This window comes from Anolis sagrei, chromosome 1 (assembly GCF_037176765.1).
Source record: "Anolis sagrei isolate rAnoSag1 chromosome 1, rAnoSag1.mat, whole genome shotgun sequence".
NCBI lineage: Eukaryota > Metazoa > Chordata > Lepidosauria > Squamata > Dactyloidae > Anolis > Anolis sagrei.
In genome coordinates this window covers 132971299-132993829 of record NC_090021.1, presented here as the reverse complement: position 1 = coordinate 132993829, position 22531 = coordinate 132971299, and the positions used below count along the sequence as shown (strand labels likewise).

General features: G+C 37.2%; 1 protein-coding gene across 2 annotated transcripts in view; it reads left to right on the top strand.

Annotated features, from left to right (window-relative positions):
* NBAS (NBAS subunit of NRZ tethering complex) overlaps positions 1–22531 on the top strand; it is a 209757-nt gene that overhangs the window by 41804 nt on the left and 145422 nt on the right. For both annotated transcript variants that reach the window (XM_067468668.1, XM_067468667.1), the window contains exons 16-21: positions 2379–2504; positions 3007–3158; positions 4863–5000; positions 6243–6321; positions 7192–7296; positions 7999–8135. In XM_067468668.1, the coding sequence (XP_067324769.1) occupies positions 2379–2504; positions 3007–3158; positions 4863–5000; positions 6243–6321; positions 7192–7296; positions 7999–8135 (737 nt within the window). The remainder of the gene's footprint in view (positions 1–2378; positions 2505–3006; positions 3159–4862; positions 5001–6242; positions 6322–7191; positions 7297–7998; positions 8136–22531) is intronic.

Here is a 22531-nt window from a genome sequence, read left to right as displayed (position 1 = left end):
CGCATGAATGCTGGTGAACATCATTTTTCAAAAGGTTCTGACTTCTAACAAGGTCGTGTATTTCCTTTGATCAGTGGTTTTTGCAAAAAGGTTATGAATCCCATTTCCCACATGGTTATGGAGATTCACATCTTCCAAAAGAAATAAGTGTAAATAATGTGATGAAAATGTATTAAGAAACAACAATAATAATAGAATTTTTTTATAAAAACAAACAAACAAAAACAAATCTAATTCAAAATCAGAAATGGCCCATATAGGTGGATGAGATAATACCATCTTTGTTTTCCGTTGGTTTAATATACTTAAACTTTGTGTCATGCACAAAATTATTAAAATATTATACTATATAAAATTGCCTTTAGCCTATGTGTATAGGCGGAAGTCCCCGAGTTGCAAATATCTGACTTACAAATGACTCCTAGTTAAGAATGGGGGTGAGACAACAGGAAGTGAGAGAAATCTACCCCACAGAAGGGAAATTGATTCCTGAAAGAGTTATGGGAAAAAGATGTCTCAGCTGAAACTTTTTCACCAATCCTTGTTTCCACAACAAAAGTAACATTTATTTCAAAATCCAATGATTACAGGAGCAGGAAGTGAAGTGACATCTTCTGATCAGGGGCACAGACAGTAAAACAAGCAGTACATGGGTTTTAACCCTTCCCTATGCTATATAAAGATCAAATATAGATATTTTTGGCTGGAGTTACAGTTAAAATGTATCTGTTATGACTTAAATTCAACTTAGGAACAGGCTTGCGGAGCTGAATTTGTTTGTAATTTGGGGACTGCCTGTGAAACAAAAATAAGTTTTTGTTTAGGCTTGGGGCCATCTCCAAGATATCTCCTTGTATACATATATGCAATTGCAGGTATCCTAAAATCCAAACAAAATCTGAAATCCAGAACACTTCTGATCCCAAACATTTCTGGATAAGGGGTATTCAACCTGCATGAAAATTTAGTGGCGTGACCACTTGCTATTGCATATTTTAGGTGTGGACTATAAATCGAATCACCAAATCAAAGTAAAGAGGAAATAATTGGTAACTTAGGAAAAACTTTCCAAATCATTTCTTTTTAAGACAACCTGCCATAAGCAGCAATTTTGGTCATTTTATTATATCATAATATTTACTAATGGCACAACAACATATAAATATTACATCCACTAAAAGCATTATTCCTGTAATGTATAAAAATGCTACATCCCTCAGACTTTTATTAGAAAAAACAAATATACAATTCTTCTAATTTACACTATTCAGTAGTGAAATTTACTGTACTTGGAATTGTACCAGTTGAGTGTATAGCTATGTTACCATCAGAATTTTGATTATACATTTTTGGGGCATGCAAAAAAGTTATTAAATGGTTTTCTCAGGTCTTTGGGTACAGAAATTTGAGGCTCTGGTGCCTCTTGAGGAATAGATTTGATGGTCATAATTTTTCAGCCAGTGTTCCTCTGCTTTGGATAGGTTCCTTCCAATATGCTTCTGAGGGAAAAAAGTATATGGCCTAACCTTCTAAATCTTTGGGTCATCTTTTTTATCCAATACTAATGTATACAGTACATTTCTTTGCAATCTGTTATCAATGCTCTCGCATTGATAACAGATTGCGCCTGAGACCAATATTTCCCTCTGAAATCTCCCACAGCACCCCTGGGTCCCGGGAAAATTGCTGCTGCCCATTTTATTGTTTATGTTGCTTATTTCAAGAGTCTTTACTATTTTGCTATTGAAGTTTTACACTGAAGATTGCTGAAGGGATGGGCATCTTTTCATGTGGCCTTCAGACAGCATGTTGAATATCTCATACTTCAAGTTGCTTCTGTTGTTTTATTCTTAGAAAACGTATCTGGTGGAGTGTGCTTTAGTTCAAGAGTCCTCAAACTTTTCAAGAAGAGGGGTTGATTCACTGTCCTTCAGACAGTTGGGAGGCCAGCTTATAATTTGTAAAAAAAATGACGAATTCCTAAGCAAACTGCACATATTTTATTTGTACTTCAAAAGGATGAAAGAACAATGCAATATTTAAAATGAAGAACAATTGTAAACAACATAAACTTACTAGTATTTCAGTTAGAAGTGTGAATCTGATTTTGGCTGATGAGAGAGTCAAGTTAATTAGAGTTCTTTTGTTGCGTCCTTCAAGTTGTTTCAGACGTAGGGCAACCCTAAGTCTGATGTTTAGAACGGGGCTGGGTAAATGACTTGGAGGGCCACATCCGGCCTGCGGGCCTTAGTTTGGGACCACTGCTTTAGGTGTTTATTTGATTAAAACCATTTTATAATATGAACAAAAAAGATAGTTTTTCTTTTCCCTTCATTGCTCATGTGGCTTACTGCAATTTTTGTATGTTTTGTTTTTAGATTGATAATGAAGAATATGGAGAAGCATTGTCACTAGCTCAAACATATGACCTTGATTCTGATCTTGTGTATCAGAGGCAGTGGAGAAAATCTCCTGTTAGCATTGCTTCTATTCAGGATTACCTGGTATGTCTTCTTATGGCAAGGTAATGTTTTTGGGGGTTCCTAGAGACAAGTAGAATTCCTGCTTTTCAAAGGACTTTCTTGACTTTTCTCCTCTGTCAGTCCTTTTATTTATCTCCTAAAATCAATTCCTTAGGAGTTGAATCTTGAATGACACTCCTGAATAGCTTTTTGAATAGGACATTTTGGACTTGCAATGAGATAGAGGAATGGTTGAGAATTTAGTTCTGGCTATGTTACATTCCCCGAAATCTTTTTCTGTTTCCTTCTCGAGTCTGTGTCTGGATCAAAGTCTTTGCATTTTATGCATTTTAATCAGAAGCTTATAGTTTGTAGGATTGACTAGATCCCAATGCAGAAGTCCATGTGAGATGCTACCCTATAGTGGAGATTATACCAGCCTAGACAAATAGTCTGACTCTAAGGTAGCTTCCTTTGTCAGTTCATAGACAGCTCTAATAAATGTCTTACTTTCTCTCTTTTTTCCCCCTGGTGCAATTAACAGAGCAAAATTAATAAGCGTTCTTGGGTTCTTCATGAATGCTTAGAAAGAGTTCCTGAGAATGTGGATGCTGCTAAAGAATTGCTGCAATATGGCCTGAAAGGGACAGACCTGGAAGCTCTCATAGCCATTGGGAAAGGAGAAGATGGTGGCAGGTTTGTGGGAATGGGTTGCATTGTTTATGCTTTTAAGAAAAAGTAGTGACTGTTTTTGAATAAGCAATGCATTACAATAAGTTCTATAAAGCTAATTTTGTTATCAGTATTTTTACATTGCATCACACCCAGATTGTTTTGTTTTGTTTTATGAAGGCAAAGTTGAAACATCATTCTGCTCTTTGATAAACTTGTGACTTTTCAAAACAGTGAATTTACAAGTTAGAGGAAATTATAGGTTTTCAGTATGGCTATTCCCAGTGTGTGAAGTATAGATTTTCAGTATGGCTGTTTCCAGTGTGTAAAGAATAACAGAACAGTGTCATTGTAACATGGACAAATTTTATGAGATGTAATAAAACTTTGAAACAAGCTGTGGTTAGCTTTGACAAATAAGTCAAAGTCTAAACCTAACTAAGCAAGAATATTCCAGTTCAGGCTGTAGTGGAAGGATGAGCATCCCTTATACAGAATTCTAACATCCACATTAGTTCATTTGGGTGGCTGAACTAATGACACATTTGCTTTCTGATAGTTTGATGAATGCAAACTTTCATGCACAAAATTATTAAAAATACTGTATATAAAGTGACCTCCAGACTATATGTATTTGAAACAAATGATATTTGTGTGTGTTTAGATTTGTGTCCCATCTCCATGATATTTCATTAAGTGTCTTTGGACCATAATAAAATGTTGTTCTTGTAGTTGCATGTATGTATATGCAAATACAGATATTCCAAAATTGAAAAAAATTGAAATCCAAAAAGTGTCTGCTAATGTTGTATACAAAATTGAGCCTCTATGGATTTGATATCCATGAAGGGTCGTGGCACCAAACCACACTAGACATCAAGAGTCTACTCTAGTAGGAGAAGAGGAGACCTGCTGTACAGATGGGTTGGTTCAATAAGGATTTGCAGAGTCTTAGCAGGGTTGTTGATGTCTGGGTGTCTTGAAGGTCTCTCATTCGCAGAACTTCCATACATCAAAGTTAATTTAACAACAAATCACAAAAACGAAACATGAGGACAAGAAAGGGATTTGTTTGCTTCGTTCATACAATGTTGAATGTCTGCCTAAAACCATTCTTCCTTGAGAATACCTGTTTAATAGAGTAAAATGATTTTATGTATTGAGCTATCTTCATATTAAATATAACACGAGAGTCTTAGTGACATGTTAATCTGCATCTAATTTCTAGTTTCCAGAATGAAAACTGGTGGAAACCTGTATCTTTAATAATTGTGGAGAAGAGGGAATTACAGCAGATATTGTCTGTCACACAGCCAATTTAGAAGCAACATCTTTTTTACCTGACTATTAAATATACAGGAGTCCTCTCCAGTTTCAAGTCTGACAACCTATATGCATGCAACCTGCTAAGGGTGCAATTTTTCCATAGCTGACTAGAGTAAATCATTTTTACCCCCCTCAGTCACACACACACACTTTCTTTTTCATTTTTTTTCTGTGTAACTAAACCTGTTTAAAGTGCTAAAATATTTGTATATTATAAGATCTTGCTTCAACTGTAACTTATGGAAATCATGGTTTATCTTCTTTAAAAAGGGTCACAAATGCATATGAAAGCCTTCACTTTGGTTGGGGACTTTTTTGAAGTGGTTGTTGCAGACCACCATGCAGAAAGCTTTCGTTTTGACTAGATAACCAATTTTCTGTCTCCGGGTTTTCCTTTCCCAGGTTTATCTTGCCAGGTGATGTAGACATTGACGAACTACTTTATGAAGAGTTCTTAACTCCCGAGGAAGAAGCAGAGAGTAGGAGAGAGCGAGAGGCCATAAAACATCAAGAACTCCTTCAATCAGTGGACTTTTCCAAGTAAATGAAATGCCAAGCTCAATGTCCTTCTGTTATATCGCTAGGCTTAGACACATATAGTCCCCAAAGGAAGAATATATATATTTAATATATCTTACTTCTAATTGGTTCAAGATATAAATTTTTAACTTGCTGTGCACTTTGAAAGAGGTCCAGCTTGTGGCATATCGCACTGGGATTTAAAATGTCTCAGTGCTTTCTGTCCAGTTCTTTATCTCATTTGGACAGATCTCTTGTTTTGAGCAGATTGCCATAGAAAAATGCATTCACGCAAGCATCTGAGCTTGCATCTAATGCAATTGAAATGATAACTACTTCAGTCTGCATTTCTCAGGTATTCATCCCTGTTGGATGCTTGGGCAAATAAGTATCTTCTCAGTAGAATACATGGTTGGAACTGGGACTAGAATTAAAGAGTTACTCCACTGTAGCAAGAGATTAAACCCTTCACAGCCAGAAATATTTTTTTTTTAAATCCAGAAAGCAAACCTTGATTTTCACATTTTAAATAAAGGACAGCATTTATTTCACTGTGCCATTATATGTAATAAGACTTGAGCACTCATGGATATGGGGTTTTGGAGTGGGGGAACAGTTCTAAAATCAAACCCCAGCAGATACCACTATATATACAGGTAGTTTTTTTATTGGCTGAGAGATACACAGAGAGAAAAACTTCAACTCCCATCATGCTCTGAGAGGAACATTCAATTGCCACCCTATGCTAGTGCCACTGGGAAAGCAAGTTCCTAGGGCTCTCTCTGGAGGAGGAAAAAGATGGCACAGATCCTGCTGCCTCATATATTTTGTGGACTTAACTATTTTTGAAAATATCATCTCTCTGAAACCATTTCACTGGTCTTTTGTCTCTCTCTTCCCCTTTCTGTTTTTGGAAATTAAACAAAAAAGGCCCTCCAAAAACTACAAATCTTTTCGTTAACAGTAATTTGGGCCCAAGTCTTGTTTGCAGTGGAAACAGGGACTGGTGATAAAGCTTCAGTGGAGACACCTTTTCCCATGATAACTCTCATGGGAGTGAATTTCCCTTCTTAGGGGTAGATTTCTCTCACTTCCTGGTGTTTTTAACTAGGAGTCATATATAAGTCAGATGTTTGTAATTCAGGGGCTGCCTATATATATTTTTGGAAGATGTTTTCCTTATTGAAAGGGGTGTCCAAATGTTCTACTTGGTGATGTAGTCTTTAACAAATACTTATCTTCCCCACTTTTTGTTAAAAATAGACTGACTTTGGAACAGAAAGAACTTTGCCGCAGCAGGTTGAAACTTCTAACCTATTTGGACCGTCTAGCAACATATGAGGTATGGAAGATAGCTATGAAACCACAGATTTCATTTGTTGGCTCTTTCCTTATGATCTGTAATAATTTCTTGATTTTTTGCAGCCTGATAATTTTATTTTCATATTTGTAATTCCTTTCAAGCATTTCAGTTATTGTAAACAATGACACAGGCAAACAATATGGTTGCAGTGCAGCACATTTCCATTGTTTGAACAGCTGTGTCTCTGCCTTATCATTTGCATTCTAGCATATATTCTCTCCCTTGTTCCCTTTTAACCTTCAAAAACCTGCTTTCTTCTTCCTGAAATGCTGTTTTTTAAAATTCCCCCAATATTTTTTTTCTGCTTTGTTTGTGTGTGTATGTGTGCACATACATCTGGGAGAGTAAATATGTGAAAGCTGAGATAAAAAATAGGTTGGAGACTTCACTTCCCCACTGTTCAATTGATTAGAGAACTGGGCTTAGACTACCAGATGGTAGTCAACCTTTGGAGTTGTTAAAATTGAAGATAGCTCACAAAAGAGTTTTGGTATGTATAAGGGAGCAATATATAGTGGTTTGAGTATTGGACTCAAACTCAGGAAACCACAGTTCTAATTCCCCTAGATTACCTCAGGTCACATTGTCTTAGCCTCAGAAGAAGGCAAAGGCAACCCCCTGTGAATGAATTTTGTTAAGAAAACTCTATGATAAATTTACCTTGGGGTCGCCATAAGTCAGAAATGATTTGAAGGCACACAAGAAGAAGAAAAATGGGGAAAAGATCTCATATCTGTAGCATTTCCTCATATCTGCATGTTCTGTGTGATTGTGTGTCCTTGGAAATATTTGCCATCTCACCTGATGAAGAGTTTTGAAAATATTTTTTCAATTTTTCCTCTCCCTTAGGAGATCCTTGGTGGGCCACATGCTGCTGAGCAGAGATATGATGCAGAATTCTTCAGGAAGTTCCGAAATCAAAATATTGTTCTTTCAGCGAGGACATATGCCCGGGTATTGCTTCTTTTGAAATTTTCTAATAAGGAATTTTATGCGGGACAGTGTTTCTTCAGAACTTACTGGATCAATTACATTCCTTTATGCAATTACAGGGCAATCACATGTATGCTCATTTGGAAAACTTGAAATTTGTAGTTTGGTGAGGCGTCAGCACTCTTTGGTAGAGAAAGCTAAAGATCTTGTAAAGATATAATTCCCATGACTCCACAGCATTGAACTATGGTTGCTAAAGTATTGTCAAACTGCATTCGTTCTACAGTGCAGATGCAGCCTGAGTTTAGCGAGTCTCTTTCTCAAAAAACAGGAATAATTGTAGATTTAGTGTCTGACTGAAAAGTGTTTTCCAGGTGGCACTGACTGTAGCTAATGCAAACATTGCTTTTATAACCTTCTGAAATTGGATAAAACCAGGTCAATTACATTCAGTACATTCAATACGGTTTAATGTTTTGTACTACAACACAAACTTGGAAGAGACCTTGAGCCATACTAGTGGAGCAAGTGGGAAATTTAGGTATCATTTTACCAAAACAGGAATGAGGTCTATTTGCCAAATCAGTTGTCATAAATAAACAGATTGCAGAGTACTATTTTTATATAAAATGACACAATCCAATAGTATAGGGATATGGCTATTTATTGTACAGAATGGTAGATAAACTGTTTTCAAAATCCCACACTGAATTATTTTTGTAGGAAAGTAATGTGGGAGCCCTGGAGATCTTGTTTACTTACCATGGATCAGACTTACTTCCACATCGCTTGGCAATTCTCTCTAATTTTCCAGAGACAACCTCTCCACATGAATACTCCTTCCTTCTTCCTGAAGCTTGGTAAGTAAAAGTAAATGCTTGCTGAATGTGAATAAAAGCAATACTTTTTCTTTTCAAAATGTTGTGGGTTATGTTTCTGGGGAAAATATTGTAATCAAGAGGTGAATTTAGAGGAAAGGTTCTTCTCTAGCAGTTTGAAATCTATTATTGCAAAATGTATATTCACTGTGTAGTCAGACATGTTCCATCCTAGGACAATAATGTTATCATTCTAGAAACAAGGAGGAATATTAAACCATGGTTGGAACTTGTTTTATTGCTTATTTTTTTGTTCCAAAAGTGGTAATGAAAATGAAAACTATATGGTTAATTAGAAGCTTTCGGATTCATTTGCAACTGAAATGGAGGAAGGTATACATGGAGCAAATGTTGTTTATATGCCATATTCTAAAACTAAGGTGGCATCATTAGTTCTGTTTTCTTTTGTATGACCTCATTGCTGGCTGATTATTTATTTTTCTGTAATAGGCTGTCAGTAACCAAGTGTACAAGTGCACAGACATTGATGTGAATTCTGGTAGATCTGGAAAGGGTGTTGGATGAAATGCTGGAGAAATCCCCATGGAAACCAAATGTGGATGCTAAATTGGTAGCAATCAAGAGTGTAAACCAAATCAGAAGCTAAAATTGGGAAGTCAAATAGCATGGAAGGCATATACAAGGGTGTTTCAAAATGATGGACCCAATTTCAAAGCAGTACATTTCACAATGACAGCACCTGCAGAAAGTTGCAAACGATTTAATGAGTTATCAGGTTACCAAGTTTTACTAACCATTTTGAGCCAGAAACAAAATTTCAAAGTAACTCCACAAATTAAGAATATCTCATTAGGTCTTATGTTGTGGCGTCTGATATTGAGGCTTTTGTGGTGAGATGATAGTGAGAGAAACCAATGGACTGCAATTCTATTCTGGTATCATAAAGCATAATAGTCTTCCATTCTTTACTTTCAAGCCATTTACCCACCATATTACTATTTCAAAGATGATAAAACTTCTAATCTGAAAATTCTATTCTGACATTCATATCTTATATGAAGCATGGATTTGTAAGATAAGAATTTGGGATGGAAATGTAACTGAAGCTTAAGTTTAAATATATAACAAAATATGCAGTTGTTTGTCAGATGGATGATTGGGGAATGAGGATAGACTAGGATTACCCAATGTCCAAGGCTAAGGAAGCAGGACTCCTCTACTTCTAACAGAGGTTTGAAATGAAGTAATGATAGTTGAGGGTTTTCTAACATTGAGGAAAATGCTACCTTGTGCTCATTCCACACATTTATGTTCAAAATCATAGTTGCATTGGATACAGTGTTGGCAACTCTAAGAATTGAAATTACTGTTCTGATTAAAAAAAATGAAAGTCAGAGAATTGTTCCAGCTTTCTTTTTCTCATAGCAAACAACTAGGGGCTCATTCACACTACACAATGATAGCACCATAATCTCACTTTCATTCCAGACTGTTTGACAAATCACATCTCCCTATATCAGCATTTCTCAACCTGGGGATTGGGACTCCTGAAGGGGGGTCGTGAGGGGGGTTCAGAGGGCTCACCGAAGACTATCAGAAAACACATATTTCTGATGGTCTTAGGTGCCCCTTTGCAGAGAAGGCTGAAGATGTCTCTACCTAACCTTCTCTTCCTTTTTGGAAACAGATTCTGAATTTTCCACCAAAAGCCCTCCTACGCTGTGATTGGCCAGCCTCTAAACTGGTCTCTCAGCCAAGGGGAGGGCTGCTTCTGAGACAAGTTCAGTGTGGGAAGTTTATTAGTTCCTTCACCAGTTTGGTACAGAGTGTTCTCTGAGTGTTGGTGAACTACAACTCCCAGAATTCAAAAACAGCTTCCCCCAATCCTACCAGTATGCAGTGTTGGCCATGTAGGTAGTGTGTCAGGTTTGGTGCAGATCCACTGTGGGCTGAGTTTAGAATGCTCTTTGATTGTAGGTGAACTATACATCCCAGCAACTACAACTCCCAAATGTCAAGGTCTATATGTCCCAAACTCCACCAGTGTTCACATTTGGGCATATTGAATATTAATGCCAAGTTTGGTCCAATCCATCATTGTTTGAGTCCACAGTACTCTCTGAAAGTAGGTGAACTATCACTCCAAAGCTCAAGGTCAATGCTCACCAAACCCTTCCAGTATTTTCTGTTGGTCATGGGAGTTTTGTGTGCCAAGTTTGGTTCAATTCCATCATTGGTGAAGTTCGGCATGCTCTTTGATTGTAGGTGAACTATAAATCACAGCAACTACAACTCCCAAATGACAAAATCAATCATCCCCCCCCCAACCCCACCACTATTCAAATTTGGGCGTATTAGGTGTTTGTGCCAAATTTGTTCCAGTGAATGAAAATACATCCTGCATATCAGATATTTACATTATGATTCATAACAGACACAAAATTACAGTTATGAAGTAGCACTGAAAATAAGGTTATGGTTGGGGTCACCACAACATGAGGAACTGGATTAAGGGGTTGCAGCATTAGGAAGGTTGAAAACCACTGCCCTATATGAACCTGCTCAGGCCATGAGATTCTTCTGGCGCTTTTCTCAGTCTCACTACCATCACAAGCTCGGTTGGTGGGAATGTCCCTCAACTATGAATTCCCTTCTTCCCCGGGAATCCAGAATGCCCCCCTCCCTTCTATCCTTCCAGCGACAGGCTAAAGCCTTTCTTTTCAGGCAGGTTTTTGAAGAATGTTTTAAACATCGGGCCAGGGCGTTCTGAGAGTTTTTAGCTGACCTGTTTTTCCAGTGCTCTGAACTGTGAGGAGAGCCTTGCGCACAGCAAGGTCTCTCCTTCACAGAGTCCCTCGCCGTTTCATAAAGCCTGCAGAGAACTAAAACTAAAGCAAAAGGAGAAGATGAGGATGTGAAGACAGGGTATATGTGTGTAAAATAGTTTGGCATTGTTTTAAAATGTTTGAGGGAGTATCACCTGGGAAACTGGATCAGAGAAGACGGTTTTGTAAAGATTTGTTAACCGATCCTTTAGAGTTTTTGGTAAGGGAGGTATTTCTACCTTTATATGTGATGAGAAGGAAACCAAATGGTTACTGTCGGAATTGTGGCAATGTGGGTGTTTTGTGATCTTCTCTTGTTCTTGCTTTAAAAATCTATAATGGTGTGATGATCTTTGATTTTGGATAGGACTGACTGGCAGTTTCTGGCTGGAGAGTATAGAAAAACCTAATTCTGTTCACAGAAGTCGGTCAGTTAGTAGGCAGCACAGAGCAGCTGATGAAGAAAGAAAATGTCAATAGAGAGTAGTTACTGAAGAGAGTGAAAGCCAGAGGAGGCTGGAGAAAGTCTGAAAACCAAAGTGAATGCTGGAGGAAGGTTCAAGGCAAAGCTGAAATCATTTAGGAAGACTGCCGGTGAATGACACATGTGGCAGGGGAAACCCCGAAGGCAGCCTTCGAGATAGAGCTGAGGACACAGTGTCAGTAGAAAGGGCAGTGAACCCGAGGCAACAGCTAAGGTCAGATCAAGCTGAGAAGCCCGCCTGAGAGCAATTCATTGTACATCTCCTTATACAGAAAAACTTCCATCTCAATTCTCCTGACTTGTCATGCATTAACTGGTGGCTGTGATGGTGCTTATGAAGTGGCTGGGTAAAGATTAGTTAGTGAGACAAATAGAATCAAACTAGTGTTGCAGTAACATATTTCATGTTAATAAGTATCTATATCAATATCTTTTCAGTCATAAAACATTTCAGAAGATGCTTTTTCTTAATGGAACCCTAACACTATCTTTGGTTTTTCCTAAGCATCGCGAACCCACAGAGTTCTTTGTTCTTTCATCTACTCCTGTTACTTGAATGTTTTGTATGTAGTAGGCTAAGAAATAGAAAATATTTGAAGTACTACCACTGACCTTGATTTTGGTACTAAAAGTATTGGATACACACCTAATGTGGTGAATGAGATTGTTCCATTTTTGTACTTAAAATAATTTTGAAATTGGGTTTTATGTCTGACAGTGGGATATGTAAATCCAGGATGGCATTCAACTTCCTCCTAAACTTGTTTTTGATGTAAACATAAGTTAAAAAGTCTGCTTCTCATCAATAGATGTGCAGAACTTAGATAGCCTTTCTGGCTATAGATTTATCATACCTGCCCAAAAGTTATTTAGTGGCACAGTTCCAAATTTCGGGTTTTTTTAGAAGCAGAGGCACATTGTATTTTAAAAAGATCCTTATGCTCAGGTATGGGCAACATGCAAGGAATATTCGTTGACACCCCTTAATGTCTCTGCTGGTGTTTGGGAAATACCCCTTGAAAGGTTTTATTTTAAATATACGTTAAAATTGATTTTAAAGATTTTTCCTGGAATTTCATGATGCTTTTGCAAAACCCTAGGTTTCTCGAACACAGTTTAGAACCTGATGCTGTAGAACAGGGACTGTTAACTGTGGAAGTGTGACAGGACAATTTTCTGCCCATTAGTGTCCTCTAGGGCAAACTTCAGCCCTCCAGGTGTTTTGGACTTCAACTCCCACAATTCCTAACAGCTGATAAGCTGGCTGGGATTTCTTGGAGTTGAAGTCCAAAACATTTGGAGTGTTTGCTCGTGCCTGTTCTAGATGCTATACAGGCTATCAAAATGCTAACAAAATCAAGAAGAACTATAACAAATTGGAAGAGGTGTGCAGCACACTCCTCGTTTTAGAAAAAAAAGCATGTTTATTTGGTAAAGGGTGCAAATGTATACCGCAATCTATGTAAAATAGGAATTGCTGCTTCTAGTAAATTCTAGGAGAGACGGTCCACCCCTCCTTTATTCTTTGGTCAGAGAAAACAGTCCAAGAAGTTTGATGGTTGAAAGTGGAAAGCAACAACCTTGAGGTCGCGTGTTGTTCGAGAGTGAACCATTTTCCACCCTTACTCTAGAAATATGTGGGAAAGGCTTACACACTCTACTCCTTAAGGTAATGGCCTTAGCCTGGACATAGTCTGGAGAGGGAACTACTTGAAGTAGTGGTACTTCCACAAGGTTTGACTTCCAGGATATAAAAAAGTATTATGTCTTCAGACCTATTCACTTGCACCCTTAAATTATTTATCTATTAATTTATTTACTGCATTTATACCCCACCCTTCTCACCCTTTAGGGGACTCAGAGCAGCTATAGTTGTGATACATTTAAATGAAAGGGAAAAATAAAGTATCAGTCATGCAAATGCAACAAACCAGTCCACAATTATCCCATATTTTGAAATTTGCACCTTTTACACATGTTTGTCTTCATTTAGCAATTATTATTTAATTCATTATCCACCCAATCTTTGTGGAATATATACAAAGAGCAGCAGCTCCCTCCCCCAACATCTGCTTTTCCTATGTAACACTAATGGATTGTGCATTTGCAGTTATGTTTTTAAACCCAATGCAATGCCTGTATTGAAATCTCACATCGAAAACATGGACAGCTGTAGAAAATAATCAGTACAAGCCATGATGTGATAGATAATGTGATTTGTTGTTGGCTTAATTGCTATTGGCATCAGTGTGATTCAATGAGCTTCGGTATTGCAAGCTTTGCTCTCTTCTGACTGTAGTGCTGGTGAGCTGCACTGCAGTTAGGTCAAGCATCCTTCCTTATGTACATAAGGGAGTAAGCCAAACCTACTTTCATAGTCAGAGCAATGCTATTTGCCAAGTATGTTTCTTGCCTCCTAAAATTTTGATAAATCTTCTCCCACCCTGACATTCTTTTTCTAATCAAGGCTAAACAGAAAGCATGAGAAATGTCACTTCAAAATATTTTTTGTGCCCTTGGTTCTCTGCTGTGAGTAACTTTTCAATAACTTTAAAGCATAGATTCTTTTTATTGCAATTTTCCAGTAAGAGAACGGGTATCAGAATTTTTACAGAACAACATTTAGACATACAAACATACAGATTCTATGTAACTACATTGGATTCTCTAACAAAGAAAGAAAGAAAGAGGAATTACATTTTTCACTCAGCATTCACCCACACATATGCATACATTCATCCTCATGCATACATCTCCATTTTGCCATTCTTCCTCTGTGAAGAACACTTCTTAGGCCAGACTGCTTCCTTGTAAATTTGCCAACACATAGTTTCAAAACTTCTAAACTCCAAAACGCCTCTTTTCCCTGATCACAATATCAAGGACCAGATCTCTGTTTTCCGTACAGCAGAACTGGTCTCCCTTGCAAATGTATCATGACTCCAAAATCGCACTCCTTCTTCTTCCCTTGAGAAAAGGAGGCATATACCATCTCTGTCCTTCCCATGGACCAGGGCATAGCGGGTGAGCAGCTCCACTGTCTGTCATAATTTTTGAAATGTCATAAGGTCTGTTATATAGCAATATTTCTGCTGATGTTGTAAACAGTTGTCCTGTTGAAATAATCTTGAGTCTTCACCTCCTGATGCAGTTGTTTGTCTTCAGGTAACCATGTTCTTGGTTTGCCTTGAAAAAGCATTGTCTTTGACTAATACAAACAGAGGTAATTTCTCTTAAGAGTTAATACGGTTTCTGGTCAGCAAATGTTGACAGATGTAACAGATGTAAACATTTGTGTTATCGTTGTCACAGTTCTTATCACAGTTTACTTTTCAGTTCACACTAGCAACCTTTAATTACAGTCCAACAAACAGATAGTAAATGATTCAGAATGGTCTCTTCAGCCAAATTAGGCCCCATCCATACACTTTTCATACAATTCATTCAAACCATATCTCAAATCCACATTTATCAAATCTGCACATTATACTTCTTCACATCTCTACTGTTCTGTAGTTGTGATACATTTAAAAGAAAGAGAAAAGTGATAGTCATTGGATATTTATTTTAGCTTGAGAGCTGATATGTTCTTCAACCGTCTTTCCTTCTGCCCACCTTAAATCAGAACAATGCATTCATACTGCCTGATGTGGTGTAGGTACATAGCCTTGTAATTTTAGTGCTTATGGTGGCTTGAAATAAGATCCTTATTTCCCAATCCTTCTTTCACATTCAAGTTTCCCCTGTGAATATGTAGTCTTTAAAAGATAACACATTTTAAAAGATTATTAACCTTTGGGAGAAAGTGGCATTTGCTAACCTAAATTATAGGATTTTATTCGATTTTATATTACCTAATTCAGACCACGATAACTTCTTGCTTCTTATTGTATTGGAGTCTTTTAAAGTAAGTTTATAAGACTTTTTAAAGCATATTTTTTATATCTTGAAAGTATTGTCGCATACGAGAGCTCTAGTGTGCTGTGCAGTGGCTAGAGAAATAAGATTACAGCAGTACATCCGGCTTTGTCATTTTTGCAAAAAGCATAAGGTGATTTCATTTCTTCCTATAAAAGTGGAAAGCCGATTAGACAGCCTAATCAAAATCTTAACTCCTGAAAGTGTGGTTCATTCTTCAGTAGCTTTTAAAGCTGTACTGCACATAAAATATACTCTGTTTTGTGTTTCTTAGAGAAAAGTGTCAGCTTTCTCTCTTTATCATACCTTCTTACTGGATTCTCCAGATTTGAGTATAATTTGAAAGGGTCATGCTTATCTTATGCCTTTAACCCAGGTTTTATTGAAGGCTGTAAGAACAAAGGATCCCAGAAATGGGGTTTTCTTAAGACTGATGCCCTAAAAATAATGGAAAGGGGGGGCCTCTTAAGTTCCCCACTGCCGCCACTGGGGTGGATCTTCCCCGATCTTTCGGTTGCCGGAGCAAAAAATGGATTTTTTCCTGACTGAATTTTGGAGGCTCCCGGAAAACAGATCTGGGGGTCCACCGAAATCCAGATAATGAGAACAGAAAGAGTTTTAACTGAATTGCCTACCCCTGTTTTCAACAAGTCTTTATCTAACTACAACCTTTGGCTGTCAGCCTCTTCCCACCTTCTATAGTCTTTCCTCACTCTTAGCTTTTATGTGGGTAATAGTCACATTTGTGAGCTGTTTGGCATTACCAGAAGGCAGCCTTTTGTCTAAATAAATTGTAATATTTTTCTCCTCTATATTTAAAAGAAAGAGGGAGCCTTGACAAAGCATATAAAATATGAAGACAAGATATATATATATATATATATATATATATATATATATATATATATTCTTTTCAGAACAGAAACAATTGAAACTCTTGGCTTATTTTGAGAATTGCTGCCATGTGAATTGAAGAAGTATTCTCACAGGAAAATAATGGCCTTCACCAACATTAGAAATGTGCATGCCCAAGCCTTCCTATTCCCTGCTTTTGTTTTTAATGCGTTAAGCTACACTATTCCTGTATTATAGACGACATATTACTCTCACAAAAGTCAGATAAATGACTCCCTTAACTGCCGTAACTTTGTTGAATCGTACATTATGGCTGTGATAAAAGTGGGGAGGGGATCACATTTGAAGACAGCAATTCATATGTATGTTCCCTCATTTTCACTGAAAGTTTCTCAAAAACTTCCTTAAGCTGTAACTTTTCATGCTAGATTTTTAAAAATAATTTGTGTTCTAGAAAGAGACAAAGTAAAACACAAAAAACCTATTTTACATACAGGCAGTCCCTGAGTTACAAGCATCTGACTTACAAGTATATTCTTGTCTGGTTACACTTAAATATGTACTTGTTCCAACTTACAAACAAATTCAACTTAAGAACAAACCTACAGAACCTGTCTTGTTTGTAACTTGGGGATTACCTGTATATATTAATATCTGCTGGGATTTGTTTTCAGAACTGTATAAAACTATCAAAACTATGCAGGGGAATGACTCTTATGGTCTCTTCCAACTCTATGATTCTAGTTAAATACTATCTGCAACTAAACAACTATTTGTAAAAAAAAAATTACAAAGTCCCCCACTCTCTGTCTGATGGTTGTTTTCCCTCAGTGATGTGATCACACTTCTACTTTTGGCAAAACTCTACAAATTCATTAATTGCAAAATTAATAATTTCCCCCATTGTTGTTGTGAAAAAGTGATGAACAGATCCAGATCAGATTTCTCCTTAATCAGCATAGTCAGTTGGTCCATTTCTTCTGTTTCAAAGATCTTTATGATCCATTCTTCTTGCATTGGGATACCTTCCATCTTTGAGCCTATACAATTCCTGCTGCCATTAACATATATCGTGACATTCTCCCAAATAATCTTTCTAGATGGTCTTCTAGCATTCTCAACAGATAGAACCCTGGTCTCACCTTAAGTTTAACCTTAATAATATCTCCCAGCATTAAATCTATTTGAGTTCAAGACGTCTAGGTCTTTCTTTTTTCAAGACCACCCTCATTGTATTCACATTCTCAACATTTATTAGAGCTGCCTTCAGATATCTTTGAAATTTCTTTCATGCCTGATTTCATCCAGATAGTGATTTTTTTATTGTGAAGCCTGCATTTCAACCCATTTCGCTGGTGCAATGAACATAGAAAAGCAGCCATGATACACATATGTTCTAACTGGAACTTTTGCATTCTCACTGAGTTGTTTCCTTAATCTTCTGCTCAGTTGACCTAAAGCCTTAGTTTAATTTTATATGGCTGTGCAAGCAGAATGAAATTCTGAATTTTGTTTTCAGAATCTTATTCTATTCCCTTGAATACAATTTTCCACCCTTTTACCCTGCTGGAAAATTCTTGTTCATACAGAATTACCTCCTTTTCATACTTTATTTCTTTGGAAGTTCTCAAGTATTTGGTATTTCAGCCCTATAATTAAATATGCCTTTCTTCTTAAATGCCATATTTGACTGTATATTTGCTTTTGTATAAATCTTTCCCTGGGAGCAGAGTTGCTTTCAAAGACCTGTCATGGAACTTTGCACAGCAAGAAATCAGTCTGTAGAGGCTGACAGCTGCAAATGTCTGAGACGGTGCTTTGAAAAAATAGAGAGCAGGGAATGGTGGTTAGCTAACTTTATTTCGGGGTAATGCATAGGGAAAAAACCCAGATTTTGGGGGTAGCAAATATTCTTTGACCTTCCTCTTAGAAAATGACATTGGAATTTTATAACTCTTGACAAGAAGCATTTTCTTCCTTAGTGGTTTTCCTAAATAAGGGGAACTATGGTAGTAGTCTTTTCAACTGACTTCATTACATTTGCCATTGAGATTCTTTTGACAGAGGTTTGGGGAGGAAGGATTGTCTTGAAAAGATCATGTAGAAACCCAGTTCATCAAAAACCAGGTAATACACTAAGAAGAAATGAAGATAAGTGACATGACTATTAAATGGTCATGGTTAAAACTACAAGTTGAGCTCCACTTACTCCAAAATACTCCAAAATCCAAAATTGTCTAGTTGGGTAACCAAGAAAGTGACCCTGATAGTTCAACATAAGCAAATTTTGTTTCATGCACAAATTCAGGCTATGCATTAAAGGCAACTATAATAATAATAATAATAATAATAATAATAATAATAATAATAATAATGTAAAAGCTGACACGATACGAGGATTTAAAGATCAAACTGCAAAAATTCTGGCACAAGCCAGTAAAAGTAGTCCTAGTGGTGATCGACACATGGGATGCAATGCCTAAAGACCTTGGTCTGCACTTAAACACAATCGGCACTGACAAAATTACCATCTGTCAGCTCCAAAAGGCCACCCTACTCAGATCGGCACGCATCATTTGCCAGTACATAACACAGTCCTAGACACTCAGGAAGTGTCCAACGTGTGATCCAATACAACAGCCAGCATAGTGATCTTGTTTACTAATCTTTTTGTGTTTCTAATAGTAATAATAATAATAATAATAATATAAAATCGCACAGACGGACGATAAACAAAGACACAACTCTATGGCCCAGATGATTCACTGGAACTTATGTCACAAGTACCATCTGCCAGCAGTCAAGAATCCTAGTTATCTTGAAAATTACAAGATAGACATAAAAGTAGGCTTCTAAACGAAGAAAACCTTCTGGGACAAAATACTAGACACTGAAACAAAAATCATAAGGAAAATCTACAATCAACTGTTACTATGGACCACGGAAACCGAATAAATAAAAACTAATATGATAAGTTGGGCAAGGGACATAGGCCGATCCATACCTCTCGCAGATAGGGAAGAGATCTGGCACAGAAAGATAAAATATACATACGCCACGGACCTCAAGGAGAGTTGGTACAAGATCTTTTACAGGTGGTATTTAACACCAGAGACACTTGCAAAGATCTCCAAAAATAAAACTAAAGACCAATGCTGGAAGTACGAAAAAGAAAAAGGCAAATTTATGCACGTGTGGTGGAGTTGCAAAAAAATTAAAGGTTACTGGACTCTAGTACACAAAACAATAGAAAAAATCCTTAAAATAAAATTTGAGTTAAAACCAGAGGAACTACTATTAGGATTATTGGACATTAAACTGGAAAAGAATGAGGACAAGATCTTTTTCTACTTAATAGCGGCCGCAAGAATGACCCTAGCAAAAAGGTGGAAATCAAAAGAAGTAGCAACAATTGAACAATGGACAATAAAAATATTGGACATAATTAACATGGACATGCTAACACAAAAAATCTCGCAAAATCACACAAAACCCCAAACAACAGTCTGGAAAACAGTGCTGGAATTTATAAGAGGGGAAAATAAGAATAATTGACTTATAAAAGGGATTCAGGAAATGTCTGAAAGAAGAAATCGATAACTGACTCAAGCAAAGGTTCAAAAATGTGTGTAGGATTATATGTTTGAATAGAGATATTTAGTAATAAGTATATACTATGTATAGATTTAAAAAAATCGTACACAAATGCAGAATTGTATGATAGACAAATCACCCCGAGGGAACCTGGAAGTACACCCCCCACTCCTATTCCCTCCCCTTCCTCCCCTCCCCTCCCCCCACCTATCCCATTAAGCCTTCCCTGTGATTTTAATGCAACTTTGTAAAACAAAACCAATAAAAATATTTCTAAAAAAAAAGAATCTCAGTTATCGACATTATAAGCAAAGCCATGATGTGGAGACCTTGTGATGGGAGGGAGGAAGAGTGCTGCTGAAAACAATTCAATAACTAAGTTTGGACTTGATTCAGCGGGAGAACTAGCCCTTTCATTAACAAAGTCTAAACCAGGGAAAGAAATTACAAAGTTGCATGAATATTGACATGAACCTGAATCCAGATTTAGACATGGGCAACTAACCAGTGGAAACATTTACCTTTTCCCTAGAGCAGCTTCTGTCCTTGTCTGCATCATTTTCAGAGGGGTGGAAGCTGCTCTAGGGAAAAGAGAAAGACCTCAAGAATTGGGATATTCTGTGGGGTTGAGGGATAAAATACAGTGAAAGCATCTTTCCATGAGAAATGCTCTGGGGCATGGCTAGAGGGGCAACATGAGAAGGAATGTTGGACATCTTTCAGACCAGTTGTTGTCTATGTATAAACCTTTCTTTGATTCTTCTATAGATTTTGGTATATCTTGTCTCATTTTCATCCATCTATAATATTCCTGTTTTCACCTTCCCCTTTGCATTGGTGTTGTGCTGGAGGTGAATGGGAGGAGACTGTTGTAGAAAAAGACTCACCATGTGCTGTTTTATAAGACATTCACAGATTATTTTCTGTTAATGCTTTGGATCCAAGCTATGTCTCTTGCATGTTACCCTTGTTAGGCGATGAAGCCTGAAGATATCATGTTGAATTTTTCTAATTTATAGATATGCCACCAAGTTCATAGATAAGCACGGTGCTTAGTATCGTGCTCTGCAGATTGACTACTGGACCTAAGTGGAGACAAATTTGTTTGAAGTGACAGTGTTCTCGAATCTGTTGTGCATTGAAATTGTTTAAGTATTATAGCATAGCTGTTTAATTGCTGAGATTCTGATTTCTGTCTGAATCTTAAGAATACTTTCCATATGACACTAAGGGTAGATATGTGCGGTGGAGATTTGCTAACCACAGCTCTCTGGCATATTATCTCATAACATGTGTAAATGTGTTTGTGATTGCATTCACATCTTCATTATACTTGTAAATTTAAAGCGATATGTGTAAAAGTTGTTGTGGTCTTATTCGCTAACATTTTTTAATATCAATAACATGCCCAGAAGCTCTTTACCATAATATGATTGCTTTGTGTAGTGCTGAGTAAAGAAAAATGATTGCTGCTTCCACTTCTGGCACTGCATTTTAAGGTGTGCACTGGGGTGAAAGTATCTTCAGTTCATAGGAAATCACTGTAAACATGTAGTGCTCTGTGTCTAGAAGCTTTGTAAGTAAGCAGTGTCATTTTCCTTAAACTTGCACAAAGATCTAATGGAAACAATAAATAAATAGTCATGATGAAGGGTGTTTTGAGCAACTTCTTTCGCTTTCAAGTGCCCGAGGTGCATTTAATCTGTTCTTTGATCTGCTCACTAGCTGGCACTTTGGAATATTGTGCTTAATTTCAGGCAGCAAAATTTTCTCTCTTTCTGCTAAAGGACTGATACGAACTCCTTAGCGATCTGGAGTTTCAAAGCTCCAAGAACTATTTATAAAATGATCTCTTTTTTTTTGAAGGAAGAGGACACATTTAAAGAGCTTATGGGGAGGCAAAAGCTTGGTACAGGAAGGCTTAGAAATGTAGCATGAATTAATACGGTGCATTTCTTTTGGCTTGGTGATTCATAATGAGATTTGTGTGTGTGTCTGTCAGGAGTGACTTGAGGAACTTCAAGTCACTTCTGATGTGAGAGAATTGGCTATCTGCAAGGACATTGGCCAGGAGACGCCTGGATGTTTTACCATCCTGTGGGAGGTTTCTCTCATGACCCCCATGGGAAGCTGGAGCTGATAGATGGGAGCTCACCCTGCTCCCCAGATTCAAACCACCAAACTTTTGGTCAGCAGTCCTGTTGGCACAAGGGTTTAACCCATTGCGCCACTGGGGGACTCGAGATAAGAAAAATTGAAAGGGCAGGTAACAATAATGAATTTAAAGAAATTAGGCATGTGTCATGGTAACTCAAGTTGTGTTTGACTTGCAGATTTCTGTAGACCCAAGATAGGGAACTTGTGTTCATCTCAGCATCCGTCACCATTGAGAACTGATGGGAGCTGGGGTCCAACAACGTGTGGAGGGTTGCATGCCCCCTCCCCCTGCCTCAAAGTATGCAGATGTTTGAGATGATGGATTCAGATTTATTTACATTCATCCCTATTCAGTTATATTATACACTTACTCAGAGGTCACTTAAATAACATAGCAAAGAAAAAATAGGGTTTCTTCGCAGAGTTTGATGACAATACAGCAATATACATAAAATAGTAAGAGCAGTAAGAGCATTGCAACACACATCAATTAATCTAAACAGCAGTGTAATCATTTTTATAACAGTAATTTTATATTTTTAGTTCAAGGAACAACAAATCTTCTAGAATAAAAATATTTTTCA